Source organism: Salvelinus sp. IW2-2015, linkage group LG15 (genome assembly GCF_002910315.2).
Source record: "Salvelinus sp. IW2-2015 linkage group LG15, ASM291031v2, whole genome shotgun sequence".
Lineage (NCBI taxonomy): Eukaryota > Metazoa > Chordata > Actinopteri > Salmoniformes > Salmonidae > Salvelinus > Salvelinus sp. IW2-2015.
This window is the reverse complement of record NC_036855.1, coordinates 11,564,942-11,577,831: the sequence shown is the minus strand read 5'-3', so window position 1 is coordinate 11,577,831 and position 12,890 is coordinate 11,564,942. Positions and strand designations below refer to the sequence as shown.

The 12,890-nt window shown below is 40.5% G+C and overlaps 1 protein-coding gene across 1 annotated transcript; it reads right to left on the bottom strand.

Moving 5' to 3' along the window:
* Nucleotides 1–681: 681 nt before the first annotated feature.
* Nucleotides 682–9,664, bottom strand: LOC111974715 (alpha-1-antitrypsin). The gene is made up of 5 exons (XM_024002664.2): nt 9,577–9,664; nt 2,092–2,967; nt 1,528–1,795; nt 1,259–1,406; nt 682–971 (listed from the first exon to the last, which is right to left on the bottom strand). Exons 2-5 carry the CDS (start codon nt 2,957–2,959, stop codon nt 774–776), a joined length of 1,482 nt encoding a protein of 493 aa, XP_023858432.1. The 5' UTR covers nt 2,960–2,967; nt 9,577–9,664; the 3' UTR covers nt 682–773.
* Between the last annotated feature and the right edge of the window lie 3,226 nt (nt 9,665–12,890).

Genomic DNA, 12,890 nt, shown 5'->3' with positions numbered 1-12,890 from the left:
ACAATGATTCCAAGCTCCACCCTCCTTTTGAAGCTTCCAGTCTGTTATTCGAACTCAATCAGCATGGCAGAGTGATTTCCAGCCTTGTCCTCGTCAACACTCACACCTATGTTAACGAGAGAATCACTGACATGATGTCAGCTGGTCCTTTTGTGCCACGGCTGAAATGCAGTGGAAATGTTTTTGGGGGATTCAGTTCATTTGCATGGCAACGATGGGCTTTGCAATTAATTGCAATTAATCTGATCACTCTTCATAACATTCTGGAGTATATGCAAATTACCATCATGCAAACTGAGGCAGCAGACTTTGTGAAAATTAATATTTGTGTCATTCTCAAAACTTTTGGCCACGACTGCACACCCCTAATGAAATAGTGAAGTCTTGTTACCTTCTAGGATCTCTGAGGAATAGATACGAACGTGATTTGACTCGTTCTCCGAATATATTATATTAATGTTCTAGACACGTTTTATGGGAACGTTGCAAGAACATGTATGTGTCCAAATTCTGTAACATGCTTTATTAGGCATAGAACCAAAAGATAAGAAGAAAGACTGGCAGCAAATGGTGATATGTATTTAATAGTTGTACAAATATCCAGCAAAGTGAATACAGAGGATTTATACACTTGTTAGCTTTGGGTTCCCAGGCTTGACCCAGAAGAGTTTGGATGGGTTTGCTTACTGGTTTCCTAACAGCAGCACTTAGATTTCAATTTGTGATTATAGACCACATGTTTTCTGCAGCACAGGTTTTACATAGCACCGGTTTTATTTGTTGGCTGGGTTGATGATCTTGCCCATGAAGAGAATATTCTTGGTCTCCCGGTCCATGACAAAGACCATGAATGGACGATCGAACTTCAACACAGGGGTGTGTCGGGAAGAAAGGGGCATAAGGACCACACCTGTGGCAGCTGCTGCGGTCGCTCCAGCCTCATCCACATCCAAGGAGGCTTGGTGCACCACCTGAAAACAACCATACAATGCAGTCTGATGTACAGTACATAGGCCTAGTTCACATATGATATGTTCTAGGGCAGTGATTCTCCCAGGACACCCTGGGGAGCCAGATAGAGCTTTCAGGGGTTCCTTGAAAAAGCAGGGATAAAACTACCAATTGAAATGACCACACCATTAAGGCTGTCATTACATGGTTGTGCTCGAGAGGTTAGTGCATTGCTGTTGCTCTATTGCTGTTGTTTCCCTGTATATTTATGTCTTTATGAATCACTGAGAGTGAATGATTTCCCCACCTCTGAGACAGCCACCTTCAGTTCCTCTGATATTCCACTGAAGTCAGCTCGATCACTGAATATGTCCGGCATTCCGATTCCACTCAGAATGTCCTTGAGGGAGTATGTTGTGGTGATGGACAACTTGGGAACATACACATGGTATTCCCTAAAGACAAACATGGACAGGAAGAAGGTTTTACTTGCAATGATTGTGATATGTGGTTATTTTACCCACCCAACGTTTATAAGTTCTATGAGTGGTGCTTAATGATTGAGACAGGTCATACCTGGCCTTCTTCCACCTGTGCCACTTGGTGATGTGGTTCAGGCATATGACCTCGTCCAGACTAGCGAGTCCTTTTTCTGGTAGCACCAGCATCATGGACACTGAGTCGTTGTAGCGGAGATGCAGGATACTGGTGGAGATCTCCTGGTCGTAGTAGACGGAGAACCTCTTCATCATGCTCATCATCTGGACTGGAACAGTGGTATTTTCATCCACATGAAATGTGTCCTCCTTCGTGTCTTCAGGGTTAAATGGAAGCTCCCATTTTCCTTGAGAATTAGAAAATCGTAAAACATTTAAGGGTGTGATGTGATGAGTAAAAGTTACCAGACCAAAAGTGGTTTTCTGAGGGGGAGACCCAGCTAGAGATACAGCCAAAAGGTACAATGGCATCAATAACACCAACAACATCCAGAGACAAAAGAAATCCATATTGACAGAGTTAGAAGGAATTGATTCCACAAGATCTGTATCCATCAAAGAAGTGAACTCTACTTCATTTCAAGGACCCTATTTCATGTTTGTATTATTGTTTTTTGTCTTATAGTTTGCAATATCCTCTTACCTTTGAAGTAAATGTAGCTGAGGAGGTACATGACAGTGGTTGGGTCCAGATCTTTGACTAACTTGTCTATCTTGCCTTTAGTCTTGTCCTCCACGTATGTATTGATTGTATCGATGGCCTTAGCAGTGTTGGTGAAGTCCACTGTGACACCCTCAGAAGGGTAGAAGCGCTTCAAGTCCTCTAGGAACTCGGGGCGTGGTGTAAAGGTGTTTTGCATGAAAAGTGCACTTCCTACAGTCAGGTTCACACCTATTTTCTGGTTGAGCTGTGTGAGGATGGTCTGGAAGGCCTGGTCCACCTGTTCTTGGGTCAGTAGGCTACTGTTGAAGCCCAGACCAGTGAAAAGCTGCTGGTGGGTTTGACCCTTGGCCCCCACAGACAGAGCGGTCAGGGCCAGGGACACACTCAGCGGGGAGAAGAACACGTTCTTGCCCTGGTTGTCAGGCTGAGCCACCAGCTGATTGTACAGGCTGCAAGCAAACTCCAAGTTTCCTTGGATCACTGGTTTAGTGCTGTTGTCACTGGGCTCATGATGATGATGATGCCAGTGGTCTCGTCCGTGACCATGGTCGCGCCTGTCACCATGGTCATGGTCGCGCCTGTCACCATGGTCATGGTCGCGCCTGTCACCATGGTCATGGTCGCGCCCGTGACCGTGGTCGCGCCTGTCACCATGGTCATGGTCGCGCCCGTGACCGTGGTCGCGCCTGTCACCATGTTCGCGGCCACGCCTGTCACTATGGTCATGGTCACCACCATGGTCGCGACTGTGACCGTGGTGGCGGTCACCTCCGTTACCTTTGTGACCTCTGACCTCTCCCGGGCAGAGCACTCCCATAACGATCCACAAACACAGGGCTGTCCTCATCTTGGCAACTATCACAAAGTAAAAAAATGTATCATTAGTCAATCAATTTGGTGTCGATTCCACAATTAATGTCACTATCTGGAAGATGTACCGCTATTCAGAGGTCATTTCAATAATGGTATAGTGGTATAGGCTAAACGGTATAGGCTATACCAATAATGGTATAGGCTAAACCCATTCAATCTGGGAACACAAATTTCTGGCCAGTGACATGTATGTGTGTGTGTGTGTGTGTGTGTGTGTGTGTGTGTGTGTGTGTGTGTGTGTGTGTGTGTTGTGTGTGTGTGTGTGTGTGTGTGTGTGTGTGTGTGTGTGTGTGTGTGTGTGTGTGTGTGTCTATGTGTGTGGATATATATGTCTATGTGTATATATATTATATATATATATATATATATATATTATATATATACGTGTGTATATATGTGTGTGTTATATATGTGTGTGTATGTGTATATATATATATATACACATACACACATATATATATGTTAATATATGTGTGTGTATGTATATGTGTATATATATACATACATACATACATACATACATACATACATACATACATACATACATACATACATACATACATACATACATACATACATACATACATACATACATACATACAACATACATACATGTATGTATGTATATATATACACATATGTATGTATGTGTATATATGTATGTATGTGTATATATATAACACATAAATGTGTGTGTGTGTGTGTATATATATATATGTGTGGTGTGTGTGTGTGTGTATGTTTGTACAGTTTACATACACCTTAGAAAAATACATTTAAACTCAGTTTTTTCACAATTCCTGACATTTAATCCAAGTAAAAATTCCCTGTCTTAGGTCAGTTGGGATCACCACTTTATTTTAAGAATGTCAAATGATAATGATTTATTTCATCACATTCCCAGTGGTTAGAAGCTTACATACTAATTTGAGTGCATTTAGTAGCATTGCCTTTAAATTGTTTAACTTGGGTCAAACGTATCAGATAGCGTTCCACAAGCTTCCCACAATAAGTTGGGTGAATTTTGGCCCATTCCTCCTGACAGAGCTGGTGTAACTGAGTCAGGTTTGTAGGCCTCCTTGCTCACACACGCTTTTTCAGTTCTGCCCACAAATTTACAATAGGATTGAGGTCAGGGCTTTGTGATGGCCACTGCAATACCATACTGGGGCGGCAGGTAGCCTAGTGGTTAGAGCGTTGGACCTGTAACAAAAAGGTTGCAAAATCGAATCCCCGAGCTGACAAGGTAAAAATCTGTCGTTCTGCCCCTGAACAAGGCAGTTAACCCAGTGTTCCTAGGCCGTCATTGAAAATAATAATTTGTTCTTAACTAACTTGCCTAGTTAAATAAAGGTAAAATAAAACCTTGACTTTGTTGTCCTTAAGCCATTTTCCCACAACTTTGGAAGTATGCTTGGGGTCATTGTCCATTTGGAAGACCCATTTGCGACCAAGCTTTAACTTCCTGACTGATGTCTTGAGATGTTGCTTCAATATATCCACATAATTTTCTTCCCTCATGATGCCATCTATTTTGTGAAGTGCACCAGTCCCTCCTGCAGCAAAGCACCCCCGTGCTTCACGGTTGGGATGGTGTTCTTCGGCTTGCAAGCCTCCCCCTTTTCCCTCCAAACATAACGATGATCATTATGGCCAAACAGTTCTATTTTTGTTTCATCAGACCAGAGGACATTTCTCGAAAAAGTAAGATCTTTGTCCCCATGTGCAGTTGCAAACCGTAGTCTGTCTCTTTTATGGCGGTTTGGAGCAGTGGCTTCTTCCTTGCTGAGCGGCCTTTCAGGTTATGTCGATAAAGGACTTGTTTTACTGTGGATATAGATAATTTTGTGCCTGTTTCTTCCAGCATCTTCACAAGGTCCTTTGCTGTTGTTCTGGGATTGATTTGCACTTTTCGCACCAACGTACGTTCATCTCTAGGAGACAGAACGCGTCTCCTTCCTGATTTGTATGACTGCTGCGTGGTGCCATGGTGTTAATACTTGAGTACTATTGTTTGTACAGATGAACGTGGTACCTTCAGGTGTTTGGAAATTGCTCCCAAGGATGAACCAGACTTGTGGAGGTTTACAATTTTTTTTCTGAGGTCTTGGCTGATTTCTTTTGATTTTCCCATGATGTCAAGAAAAGAGGCACTGAGTTTGAAGGTAGGCCTTGAAATACATCTACAGGTACACCTCCAATTGACTCAAATGATGTCAAGAAGCTTCATGGACAACTTTAGCAGTTTAGCTAATTAGCAACTTTGCAACTACTTACTGCTGTTTAGCTACTTTGCAATTACTTAGCATGTTAACTAACCCTAACCGTAACCCTTTTAGCTAACTCTACTCCTAACCCTAACCCTTTTAGCTAACTCTACTCCTAACCTTAACCCTTTAACCTAACCCTAATCCTAGTTAATGTTAGCTGGCTAGCTAACGTTAGCGTTTGCCACCTAGCTAACATTAGCCACAACAAATTTGAATTCATAACATATGTTTTACAAATTCGTAACATATTATAAGTTTAGAAAATTCATAAAATATTGTATGAATTGCAATTCGTAACATATCATACGAAATGGATGATGGGCATCCACAAATTAATACATACCATACGAAACATAACATATCATGTAACTAACTAAATGGAGTGTCTCTGATTTACGTACAGAATAATATGAAATTACAACCATTACAGGGCCTAGTTTCCTGAAAGGGATGGAACTTTTGCTTAGGAGTGTTTTAAGGATGCATCTTTGCTACAACGGCCAAAACACAACGCAGAGAGAAGGTTCGCTAAGTGTGTTGTTACTAATAGGTACGAAAGAAAAGCAGCGCTGCTGTCAGATCAGCTTTCTCCATTTAAATCTTACCTTAACATTGTAATTACTCAACACTACTGACAACGGATCAGCTCCGACCTAGAGAGATATTACTACCTATGGCTGCAAATATTGAGGCAGTTTATTATGCTCTAAGTCACAGATTGGTCACATCATTGCGCACATGTTACACATCATAAAATATATTGAGGCAAAAACAGAACTCAATTGATTGAACATGAAATTGATTGTAATATGATTCAAATATATGTAGCCTATTTATCTTTTAATGCAGTCATCTCGGTTTTCATTTCAAGCATATTTTTATCCTTCACATGTTTGTAACAATTGCAAAGACTTGTTTCTATGTTTAGCATAGATCTTTTGTGAATAAAGTGACTCAGAAGGGCAAAAAAGCATCTAACGACACACTTAGCTGTTTTATGAGTGGTCTGAGGCAGTAGGTAAATAACAAGCTTTACAAGTATAACTTTAGTAACGACGGTTTTGGGAAACAGCTCGGAGATTTAACAATGCTGCTGTGAAGGGTTAAATTATGAATTTAGCCTTAATATGATTTTTGGGGAAAGGGCCCGGTTTCCCGCCAGCGATGGAACTCAATATTCGGAGTAGGGTTGCAAAGGGAGGGTATATTACTGGAAAGTTTACCAGTAAACTACCATATTTTTGGTATATTTCAATAATTTGATGTACTGTAATCTATCACAAGACATTTATGGCCCTTTTGGTCATTCAGATTATCACAGGTGTCTTTATGTCAAGGTGTGTATGAAGGCGAAGTCAGGTGCAGGAGAGCAGAGCATGATAAATAAAGCGCACTTTATCATAGTTCCAAACCGGGAGCACAACAAAACAAACGCGCTCAAAAAAACGGAACAATAAAGTAAAGCGCTAAAGAACATCGCTTGACATGAAAACAATTACACACAAAACATGATGGAAAACAGAGGGTTAAATACAATTGGATTGATTGGGGAAATGAAAAACAGGTGTGTATGAAAACAAGACAAATGGATATATGAAAAATGGAGCGGCGATGGCTAGAAAGCCGGTGACGTCGATCGCCGAACGCCGCCCGAACAAGGAGAGGAGCCGACTTCGGCGGAAGTCGTGAAACTTTAATTATCTCTGGCCCTCCTCTGGCCTTGTCACATGTAAAATATATGAAATAATTAAATATGATGATTTTAAAATATATAATGACAAAGCTGTAAACATAAACCATAAACTTAGTGAATACCATTGGTATTCAAAAGCATGAAATATCCTTTATTTATTTTTTTGGGCATGAAACTGGTGACAGTTGTGAAAAAAGTCAATAGTTGGACAAGTTGCAGAGGTAATTGAAAATAATGGCATTATTGATTAAATGCTTTTTTCATTAATTAGGCTATTTTCTCTTGAACCATACGGTCTATCTATTAGAAACTCATGGACAATATGGACAGAGATATATAAAAAATGAATACAAAATATGAATACATTTTTTGAAAGTTATTCAAGTATAATTTAACAAAATTACTGAAGATTCCGGTGACTTTGTTAAATTACCGGTAGCTTTGCAACCCTACTTACGACTGTTTTAATGATGTATCGTTCCTACAACGGCTGACGATGTAACATGCGTTTCCCAAAACACCACGCAGCGATAACGTTCACCAAGTGCATCATTGGAGCATGTGTCTACAGTGAATTCGGATTTTGTTACATTACAGCCTTATTCTAAAATTGATTCAATTCAATTTCTCCTCATCAATTTACACACAATACCCCATAATGACAAAGTGAAAACAGGTTTTTAGAAATGTTAGCAAATTTATTACAAATAAAAAAGATACCTTATTTACATAAGTATTCAGACCCTTTGCTATGAGACAAAAAAAATGGAGCTCCGGTGCATCCTGTTTCCATTGATCATCCTTAAGATGTTTCTACAACTTGATTGGAGTCCACCTGGGGTAAATTCAATTGACTGGACATGATTTGGAAAGGCACAAACCTGTCTGTATAAGGTCCCACAGTTGACAGTGCATGTCAGAGCAATAACCAAGCCATGAGCTCGAAGGAATTGTCCTTAGAGCTCCGAGAGAGGATGGTGTTGAGGCACAGATATGGGGAAAGGTAGTAAAAAAATGTGTGTAGCATTGAAGGTCCCCAAGAACACAGTGGCCTCCATCATTAAATGGAAGAAGTTTGAAACCACCAAGACTCTTCCTAGAGCTGGCAGCCCTTCCAAAGTGAGTAATCGGGGGAGAAGGACCATGGTCAGGGAGGTGACCAAGAACCCGATGGTCCCTCTGACAGAGCTCCAGAGTTCCTCTGTGGAGATCAGAGAAACTTCCAGAAGGACAACCATCTCTGCAGCACTCCACCAATCATTCCTTTATGGTAGAGTGGGCAGACGGAAGCCACTCCTCAGTAAAAGGCACATGACAGCCCGCTTGGAGTTTGCCAAAAGGCACCTAAAGGACTCTCAGACCCTGAGAAACAAGATTATCTGGTCTGATGAAACCAAGATTGAACTCTTCGGCCTGAATGCCAAGCGTCACGATTGGAAAAAACCTGGCACCATCCCTACGGTGAAGCATGGTGGTGGCAGCATCATGCTGTGGGTATGGTTTTCAGAGGCAGGGACTGGGAGACTAGTCAGAATTGAGGGAAAGATGAACGGAGCAAAGTACAGAGAGATCTTTGATGAAAACCTGCTCCAATTCGCTCAGGACTTCAGAATGGGGCGAAGGTTCACCTTCCAACAGACAACAACCCTAAGCACACAGCCACGACAATGCAGGAGCGGCTTTGGGACAAGTCTCTAAATGTCCTTGAATGGCCCAGCCAGAGCCCGGAGTTGAACCCATTCGAACATCCCTGGAGAGACCTGAAAAATTCTGTGCGGTGACGCTCCCCATCCAACCTGACAGAATTTGAGAGGATCTGCAGAGAAGAACGGGAGAAACTCCCCAAATACAGGTGTGCTACGCTTGTAACGTCATACCCAAGAAGACTTGAGGCTGTAATAACTGCCAAAGGTGCTTCAACGAAGTACTGAGTTAAGGTTCTGAATGCTTATGTAAATGTAATATTTCACTTTTTTATTTGTAATAAATTTGCACAAAAAATAAAAAAATGTTTTTCTTTGTCATTATGGTGTATTGTGTGTAGATTGACTAGGGGAAAAAAATATTTAATCAATTTTAAAATAAGGCTGTAACGTAACAAAATGTGGAAAAAGTCAAGGGGTCTGAATACTTTCCGAATACTTTTCTATACTGATAGATTCGAAAGAAAGGCAGCACTGCTCTCGGATCAGCTTTCTCCATCCAAATCTTACCTTAAAATTATTTTTGTTTGTAACAATTGCAAACATATTGGCTACTTTGTATTTGTAGTCAACTTGATTCTGAAGTTATCGGCAGTCACAGAGAGACAGATAAGCATTGTGATTCTATATTTAGCAGAGATCTTCTGTGTATAAAGTGACACAGAAGGGCAAAAAAAACTCTAACGTGCTTAGCTGTTCTATGAGTGCTCTGAGACAGGCAGTAAATAACAAGCTTTTTCAAGTGCAACTTTAGTAACGATAGTTTTGGGAAACAGCACAAAGATTTAACAATGCTCCTACAAAGGTTCTAACGATGATCTTAGCCTTAAGATGCTTTTGGGAAACCGGGCCCAGAGCTATAGAGCCAGTTACCAGTTAACATTTCCCAGTGTAGAGATAGATAGCAGTAGAGTAGCCTACTCACCCTTCCAGACAGCAGCTTTGGCGTCTTAATTTGGACCAAATTCACTTTATATACTGTGTGTGGTTCATTTGGGATTGATCAGGGGTTGAACTTTGACATGTTTGTTTGGTACTGGCAAAGCTCCCATATTTAAAGAATGTAATCATTACCTGCTTAGGGGAGTGCTGACCACACATTTTTTTCATTTAGGATTGGCACAGGACACGAAAACAAAAACTTTAAAAACTATATTGGAAATTTTGGAAATGCAACTATGGACATGGGACATTGTCAAAATACATGTTGGATGATAACACAGAAAATGATAGAGCTATATGTTGTTGTTCTGTTTAGTTATTTTATAGAACTGTGCAATTGATGTCTATTGTGCATTTGGTGGTCTGCATGGTTAAACGTATGTCTGGTACATTATAATGTGTAACAATGCAATAGTGAGCTCCTACTTCATTGGCACACTTAAGAGCCAAACCACACTTCAGCAACCATTAATCAATGAATTATAGCGAAGCACCACAGGCTGAAATGACATTTTTTGCATTAACGTACATTTTAATATTTTTGGGTATTTCGGCCCTTTAATATTAGTACTTTCAAAAAGCGAAATAAAAAAAGTCAAACTTAATGTAAATGTTTATCATACTACCGTCATAATTTTTTGTTGTAGAATTTTAACCACAATCAAATGGACATAAATGCATAATTTCTAAACTCACTACATGTAATCATGCATCATTTAAAAGCCCATTTCATAGATAATGTTACAAACTAGACTATAAGTAGTACCTTTGAAGAGACCGTGATTGGGTCTAAATAGGCTAAATTCATTGTACTTCTCTTTAATTGCCATTTCCCGAAAGTCAGACGCCAACTAATTTTTCTCAGATTCAGAAACATCTGCATTCACCACATGTTGTGTGGTTATCCTTAGATATATTCTCCAGACTTAGAGAGATACGTTTTCAAATTTTGATTCTAGATTTTTTTTTTTAAATACCCACCACTTCTATCTATTTTACAGATAGAAAGAATCAAAAAGGTATATATCCACAATCTGCTCTACACAAGTTGGGTACTGGAGTGTTGTAACAAAGTTGCCTCATTTACATATTGTATTAAAATATTTCAGAAAAGTTGTAATACAGAAAAGTTTATATTGGTGTCTATATTCAACTGGTAAAAGAATTGTGAAAATACCATATTAGGGTGTGGTGCCTCGCCTTAATGAACTGCCTTGCACTACTCAGGAACATGCATCATACTGTACTGCCCACAAAATGTTTCTGCAGTATAACAGATAAAAACACAGTATTAGCGGTAGTCAAAAGAGCAGCTTCCAAAATGCACTGTTTGCACTGCTTATAGACTTTGTGGTCAATTTCACTGCACATTATAAACAATCACAGTATTACATCACTGTGTTTCCCCGAGGTGGACGAGAACATGGCAAGGTTTCTAGAATGTTAATTTGAGACAAATGTAAGCAAAAAACACATTTTGCCAAGAATTGGGGCCAGGGTAGTATACAATACCTTCACAAAAGTCATTATTATATGAAACATTTATACTTTTTTTACTGTTCATCTCAAACTTGCAATTGAACTTCACTGCATTTTATCTTCCCATATCAGTATTCTCATTCTGTTATGTTTGTATTCTGTGGTATCCAGCACTGGTCGAACAGAGCTACTGGCTTTTTAAAGGTCCAATGCAGCTGTTTTTATCTCAATATCAAATATTTTCTGTGTAACAATTAAGTACCTTACTGTGATTATTTTAAATTAAAATGGTAAAAAAGAAACAAAATAGTTTCTTAGCAGATAGCAATTTCTCGAGCAAGAATTAAGCTAGGACTGTCTGGGAGTAGTCAGAGTGGGGAGGGGAAAACTGAAAACTAGCTGTTATTAGCAGAGAGGTTTGGAACTCTCTTTCTTATTGGTCTATAAAACTAATTTACCGCTTGGTGATCTCACCAGGTAGGCCAAAAATCCATCCCACCAAAATAGGCTGAAATTTAAGGCGGTCTTTTCAAACACCTCTTCCACGAAAAGGGCATTATCATAATTTAAAAAATGTCAGTATTATTCCAACCTCATACTGTGAAAATACAGTAGACAGGTAACTGCCAACATAAAAGTGTCTTATTAGGGCTTTGGGCCACCACAAGCCAGAACAGCTTCAATGCACATTGGCATAGAATCTACTGTGTGGAACACTATTGGAGGGATGTGACACAATTCTTCCACAAAAAATTCCATAATTTGTTTTGTTGATCGCGGTGGAAAACGCTGTCTCAGGCGCTGCTCCAGAATCTCCCATAAGTGTTCAATTGGGTTGAGATCTGGTGACTGAGACGGCCATGGCATGTGGTTTACATCGTTTTCATGCTCACCAAACCATCCAGTGACCACTCGTGACCTATGGATGGGGGCATTGTCATCCTATGGGGGCATAGACATGGTAACCAAAATAATGGCCTGCCCAGCATTTTTATACATGACCTCAAGCATGATGGAATGTTAATTGCTTAAATACCTCAAGAACCACACCTGTGTGGAAGCACCTGCTTTCAATATACACTACATGACCAAAAGTATGTGGACACCTGCTCGTCGAACATCTCATTCCAAAATCATGGGTATTAATATGGAGTTGGTCCTCCCTTTGCTGCTATAACATCCTCCACTCTTTTGGGAAGGCTTTCCACTAGATGTTGGAACATTGCTGCAGGGACTTGCTTTCATTCAGCCACAAGAGCATTAGTGAGGTCAGGCACTGATGTTGGGGGAATAGGCCTGGCTCACAGTCAGCGTTCCAATTCATTCCAAAGTTGTTTGATGAGGTTGAGGTCAGGGCTCTGTGCAGGCCAGTCAAGTTCTTCCACACTGATCTCGAAAAAACATTTCTGTATGGACCTCGCTATGTGCATGGGGGCATTGTCATGCTGAAACAGGAAAGGGCCATCCCCAAACTGTTGCCACAAAGTTGGAAGCACAGAATCGTCTAGTGTCATTTCCCTTCACTGGAACTAACTACCTAACCCGAACCATGAAAAACATCCCGAGACGATTATTCCTTGTCTACCAAACTTTGCAGTTGGCAGTCTGCATTCGGTCAGGTAGCGTTCTCCAAACCCAGATTCGTCCGTCAGACTACCAGATGGTGAAGCGTGAGTCATTACTCCAGAGAGAGTCCAATGGCGGCTAGGTTTACATCGCTCCAGCCAGCGCTTGGCATTATGCATTGTAATCTTAGGCTTGTGTGCGGCTGCTCGGCCATGGAAACCCAATTTATGACGCTCCCGACGAACCGTTATT

Excerpts from the sequence above, each read along its gene's own strand:
- LOC111974715 (XM_024002664.2), bottom strand. The coding sequence starts at position 2,959 with ATGAGGACAGCCCTGTGTTTGTGGATCGTTATGGGAGTGCTCTGCCCG. Across the intron at positions 1,407-1,527 it reads CACAGGTGGAAGAAGGCCAG|GGAATACCATGTGTATGTTC; the intron begins GTATGACCTGTC and ends GTTTGTCTTTAG. Across the intron at positions 972-1,258 it reads TGAAGGTGGCTGTCTCAGAG|GTGGTGCACCAAGCCTCCTT; the intron begins GTGGGGAAATCA and ends GGTTGTTTTCAG.